The 6000-nt window shown below is 30.6% G+C and overlaps 1 protein-coding gene across 5 annotated transcripts; it reads right to left on the bottom strand.

Moving 5' to 3' along the window:
• Positions 1–1696: 1696 nt before the first annotated feature.
• Positions 1697–4413, bottom strand: LOC124845933 (myb family transcription factor EFM-like). Of its 5 annotated transcripts, none has more exons than XR_015784718.1 (6): positions 3987–4413; positions 3415–3644; positions 2995–3325; positions 2565–2641; positions 2305–2498; positions 1697–2188 (listed from the first exon to the last, which is right to left on the bottom strand). XR_015784718.1 is itself a non-coding variant. In XM_088108483.1 (6 exons), the coding sequence occupies exons 1-6, from the start codon at positions 4201–4203 to the stop codon at positions 2145–2147; spliced, it is 1080 nt and encodes a 359-aa protein (XP_087964609.1). In that variant the 5' UTR covers positions 4204–4413; the 3' UTR covers positions 1697–2144. The 5 variants fall into 5 exon arrangements, 3 of the variants coding, with proteins under 3 accessions (XP_087964609.1, XP_087964611.1, XP_087964610.1); XR_015784719.1 differs by having other exon boundaries at positions 2565–2638; positions 3987–4412; XM_088108483.1 differs by having other exon boundaries at positions 2305–2485.
• Between the last annotated feature and the right edge of the window lie 1587 nt (positions 4414–6000).

The raw sequence follows: 6000 nt of genomic DNA, 5'->3' as shown, positions 1-6000 counted from the left end.
TGAAACCAAGTGCATTTATTTCTTAAGAAAACAGAAAAAGGGTAGTTTTGTTACACCAGATAACAACTTGTGAGTAAAAAATAATATTTTATCTTAAGATTATAGTAACACTTGAAGTCCTAATTGATTTAAATGATCGTTTAATTTAAGTAATTTACCATTAAAAAAGAAAAATGTTTCTAATAACTTACATACAACTAAACTATCATACCACAATGATCATCTAATGCTTTAAATATTGTTGTGAAAATTGATAATAAAAATAACTTTTAATAATTATTAAAATGTGTACGCAAAAACACACTTAATATCATATTTTTAATTATAAAAAGAATAAAGAACCCATACAAACAAAAAGAATTAAAATTGTTATCAATGATAAAAATTTGAGTGAGTAGATTCAAAGATTGGAATAAGTTGGTGTCTGGTCAGTGGAGTTTGGTTGAAAATTTGCTTCATAATTTTGAGTTGATATTGTAAGAGATGACTTTGGTGGCGGTTTCTTACAACCGTCTTCGTAACTTTTTTTCTATTTTGGTGGTATTCTAACCCTAAATTTGACCCACTCTTAATGAATAAAAATAATAAATGTTAACAATTTAATATGCCATTGAATTAATAAATTTCTTCCTTTTACTAAAACTTTTAACTTTTAATATGCCATTGAATTAAACCAATTAAATTCATTGGATGCCAATGTCTAAGGTCCACATTGATGATGCAAATTGAAGATAAAAAAAATGCACAAAGAGCATAAGAATATTATTCTCTCATGTGACTTCTATTTCTTATAATAACTTATTAGATTAAAATTGTACTCCAAATATAAATACAAATAGATAGATTTTCCCCCAATAAATTTCTCTTTCCCTAACCTGCACAAGAATTTTAATTAAATATATTATTAAATTAAGAGTGACAATACCTTAATATGTCAATGTATGTCAACGTGACAAATATATTCATTTAACAAGTGAGGTGTCATTAAATTTTAAAATTATATACTGTCTGAAAATTCAACAAAAATGTATCTTACACTATGTCAAATAAATGTTAAAAACTAAAACAATGTCAAATTATTATTATTGTTAAATTAAACATAGAGAGCAATCCTCATTCTTGATTATGAAAGAGTATCTTAGAGGCAAAGACAATATAATTGGTTGATGGGCATATTTTGCTAACTCAATCAAACAAAAACTCATAACATTCCCTATATACATAATAGGTCTTTTGAGAGAAAAATTACTTTTAAAAAAATACAATATCAATAGACATAAATCCAATCAATTGACACCATTTTCAAATGAAAATATGATAAATTTACTAACTTCTTCCAACTTTCTCACTTTTACATGAAAGACTTAAAATTACATTTAAATTCTCAACAAGACATAATAATATTACCATTCCATATTTTTCAATTCTGTTTCACAAAACTGCAAAAGATAGCAATTATTTCTTTTAAAATAAGTTGAATCAAACACTAAATATGAGTGGTTCACAACTATTCCATATGTAGACTTTAACAATATTTCTTTTCCTTTTATCAAAATCATATTTTAACAAGTTTTCTGACAGTCTTGTGAACTTTGTATACAAAATTGTATCAAGCTTCTTTTTTTCTTTATCTCTCACTCCCTAGCTATTATGACAAATTTACAACTTTCATAACCTACTTTGCCTCCAACACTGATAGAGCATCAATCAAGGTATTCCATGTTAAAAGCTGAACAATCCTTCACCACTATTATTACAATACACAAGATAGAGAACAAAACTGGGAGTTACATCATAAACTTATTTTGACTCTGCTACAATCAGTACACGTTCTCAGACATGGATAATCTAAGCTAATTAAGTCATCCATGAAATCATGAAACTCCAAAATCCACCTATAACTGCAGAAATCCCTTCAAAGACGTGTCGGAGTTTTCTCCTTCAGCTCTATAATAATGATTTCGTGGAAAAAGAAGAAATGAATGATCATTGTGATATTGGAAAAATAAACTGCTCCTGCTTCTTAATGTGAAAAGGCTTATTCTTTCCTCAGAGTATCATATCAAAACTCATGGGATGGAAGGAAAACTGGTCCTTCAAATTTTCAAAAGCCTCTCTCCGAAGATCCATCCTCTTTTATGTAATCATGTGTTGTTCTTGAGTAGATGTGAAACTCCTCTAATTTTATCTGCAAAATTCACGGTGAGAAAACATCTAGACATCACCTTTTCCATGTTTTTGTTTTGAATGTGACATTCCAGAGTTATAAGTCCGATTTTACATCATCATCTATCATGTTGTCACCTTCTGTTGTGGATGTCGTTTCCCCAGATTTTGTAGCGAATTGGAGAGGCCCTTGAGGAGAACAAGAACTTGTACCCTTCAATGATTCTTTGTGCATCCACAAGCCTCCAAGATCTGCACCAGAGATACTACAATTTGCAGCTGTAGCAGCTGGAACTCTCCTTGTATGAAGTCTGTATTTCTGCAATAACAATCTACTAAGCTTTAATCTCAAGTCAAACATTAGGAGGCACAGGGAGAAATGAACAACACGAACGCACTTGTAAATGACTCTTTACTTCGTCGTTGGTCAGGCCATCAACCCTCATGAGTTCCCTAATTTGCTTTGGTGTAGCTGCTACAATGAAATAACAAAAAGATTAGACAATTATGAACTAAGATTTCACATGATTATGACTTTCCAAACTTAAATCTGTTTGTAAAGAACTTTCACTGTGACCATATAACATACATATGCAATGCAATATGTACAGTTTCCTATGTAATCTTGGCTGATCCAAACTGAAAAAGAAGTGACGATTTTCATATCCACACAATTCAAGCATCAAATACCTAATTCATCCATTTAATAACCCAACCACAGTTTCCATGATTCAAAATGCTAACTGCTATTCAAAGAAGAAAAATAGTTGTATTGTACTAGTTAGGTGCCTGGATAAGATTGAAGTTATGTTAGTTTTAATCTCCTACCTTGAGAGCCTCCAAGCTCCTCTAATGCCTTAACAAATCGGTGATGCAACTCCGGCGACCAGCACCTCCTTTGTTTCCGGCCACTTTGCGGCAGCAGCATGGGCGAAGGAGCGGAGGAAACCACCCTGCAAGAGCTGATTCTGGAACCACGTCCCTCTCTTGTGTTTTTCACTGCAGTTGCAGGTGTCTTGAGAGAAAGTCCATCCACAACACATTCTTCCTCTGTTGCAAGGTAAGTGGACAAAGGCATAACAAATCCTCTCTCTACATTTCTATTACTATCATGTCGGAAATAGTCCTTTTCCATAGATTTTCTTTCTTCTCCTTTACTCTGCCATGGCCAAATAACAGAAAACAAACAAAATTAAATTCATCAACTTTACAGAACCCACACACATATAACAATCTCTGTAATACTACCTTCTTTTGTTTCTGCTCCAATCTACATGCCTTGCTCCTATGATAAGCTTCATCTTCTGTGTTCCAAAGCTGGAAAGAACTCACCCAATCATTCTTGTTTCTGCATTCCTCTTCCTTCTCATTATCCTCCTTCTCCTCATACTCTCTCTTCAGAGGAATGAACTCCTCCAAAACAGGCTCAGCCTTGAAAGCTCTGCATTTCGCTAGCTCCTCCTTCAAAGCTGAAATAGCTGCAACCATAAAAGCAAGAACAGTACTAATATTAGTCCATGGAAAGATGAAGAGAATATAAACACAACCCATCTGCCAAAAACCATCAAAACATAATCTTTATCAACGTAAAAGAAAAGTTTCAGCGAGTTAGTAATGTTCCGAATACGCACAGCATCGTCACAGGTACAATAGTTCATTCAAAAAAACACTTAATGATTTCTCACTAACAGAGCCCGTCATCGAAAACAGAACTGAAAATCACGTTCGTGTGAGATATGAGTGTTATCTTCACGAACTAGTCGAAACCAACATTGGTTAGACGTCCAAAAAGTGGTTTTTATTTCAAGAAAAAAACGAACCATCGTTTAAGAGGAACATGCAGAGAGGAAGCTCGCGTTTGAACGCTTGGATCTTGACCAATTCAAGTTCCAATCTGGTGAGAAATTCCTGGAGCAAGGACATCCTGTTGCAGGCATTTGGGATGGAGGAAAGATGGGAGAGAAAATCAGTGACGATATTGTTAACAAAAGAGGGTCTGAAATCTAAGCTTGGTTCTTCTTGAGGAACGGGAATCATGATGATGAAGATGATGATGGTGGTGGTGTCACAGTGCAACTTCTTATGATAAAAAAAGGTTGTTCTTTCTCTCTTGTTTTGTGAGTTGCAGTGGCTACGAGATTATTCTTCTGTTTTTGTCATTTGATTTTGCAGTCAAAAAAGTGAGAAAGGAATGAAAGAAGAAGAAAGAGAGAGAAGTGAAATAGTGAAGAGATGAAAGAAGAATTAAAAAACGGAGAATTTATAGTTGCAGAATTGGTGGGATTCGACTTTCGAATTGGAATATTTGAAGAGACTTTGATTGTGATTTGCAAATCAGATAAGTCTGAAAGACGAATTTCAAATCAAATAATAATAATACATCAGTAAAAAAAATTAAAATATGATTATATAATAAATAATAATGTTTTATTGTTATATAATTACTATTAAGATTATGATGTGACGATGAAATATCTTAGTGATTAGGAAAGTTAAAATTAATAACAATGGAATTTGCAGTAGTAAAATAAGAATAATATATATGCATATATATATATATAAGGTTTTTTTTTCATTAAAGTCAAATTTTGTTTATTATTATTAGTGAATAATTCCTACTGATATTATATTTTTTTTTCAAATTTTAATTTTAAAAGTATTGTTCCTTGAAATATTGGATTCAATTTGACTTTTTTTTAAGTAACAGCCGGAGTTTAAATATTGTTAAAGAAAATAATTAGCGCGGAAAAATATACTGAAAATAACGAACTGAGATATTAATTATTGAAAAAATCAACGGAAATTCAGTCTTATTAAATATATAATTGAAAAATAGAAGAGAAAACTTATACTTTTTGTGTAAGTTATATTAATTATCTTGGCGTTTTTTAAATTATGCAAGTATTTCTATTTTTTTCCCATATTATAAGCATTTAATAGAAGATATTGTGTAATTTAGTGAAATTATAATATTAATGTAACTTTTTTGTTTTATAAAAAAGTAGCCTCTGCGTAGCTGTGGCTCAAATGAAGTATTTCACTCTTAAATTTGATTAAATGATTAATAAAAAAATACTTAAGGGTCTTCATCATAATATTTTGTTATACATTTTTTAAATTTACATTAATCAATAATATATCTACTTTTGTTAACCTATTGATGTATAATATAAACCAATATCATAACCTGTTTAACAAAAGATCTGAGCGGATGTAACAAAACCTTTTAAACTAAAACCAAAGCGATAAAACAAGTTTTATGGTCTGAGTTCTTAATTACTTTATAAGCTTCATAGATTATACTTTTTTCTCTCACTCTTTTGTTTGTTGTTTTTCACGTAAAATCAAGAATTCTTAAACTAGAATCCGTTCTACAGGTAAATATTTAGAAAACATTGTTCAATATAATAAAAAAGTTTAAGTATGATTAATCTATCTTTCTGTTAAATATATAATAAGTTATTGTGTTTATAATAAAAAAAAATGAGTTAAAACCCAAAATAACAAACTAACTAAAGATAAAAGATAAAAATAACTACTTAAGATATTTAAAAATTTAATATACTTAACACTTTCCTTCATACTTATACATATAAATCGTATCAAGTTTGTTACAAATATAATCAATTATTGATCACATAAAGACTTAGTGAAAATAACTGCTAACGGATTACTTGAATTTACGAGCATAGTCTTGATATCTTCAAATACAATATTCTCTCAAATGAAATGACGACCAATCTCAATCGGTTGGTCCTTTCATGAAAGACAATATTAGAACTAATATGAAGAGCAGTCTAATTGTCACATATAAGTGTCATTTGAGTGACATCT

Source organism: Vigna umbellata, chromosome 3 (genome assembly GCF_029865625.1).
Source record: "Vigna umbellata cultivar VRB3 chromosome 3, Vumbellata_1.0, whole genome shotgun sequence".
Classification (NCBI taxonomy): domain Eukaryota; kingdom Viridiplantae; phylum Streptophyta; class Magnoliopsida; order Fabales; family Fabaceae; genus Vigna; species Vigna umbellata.
Note: the sequence above shows the minus strand (reverse complement) of the source record. Positions and strands in the feature narration are given on the sequence as shown.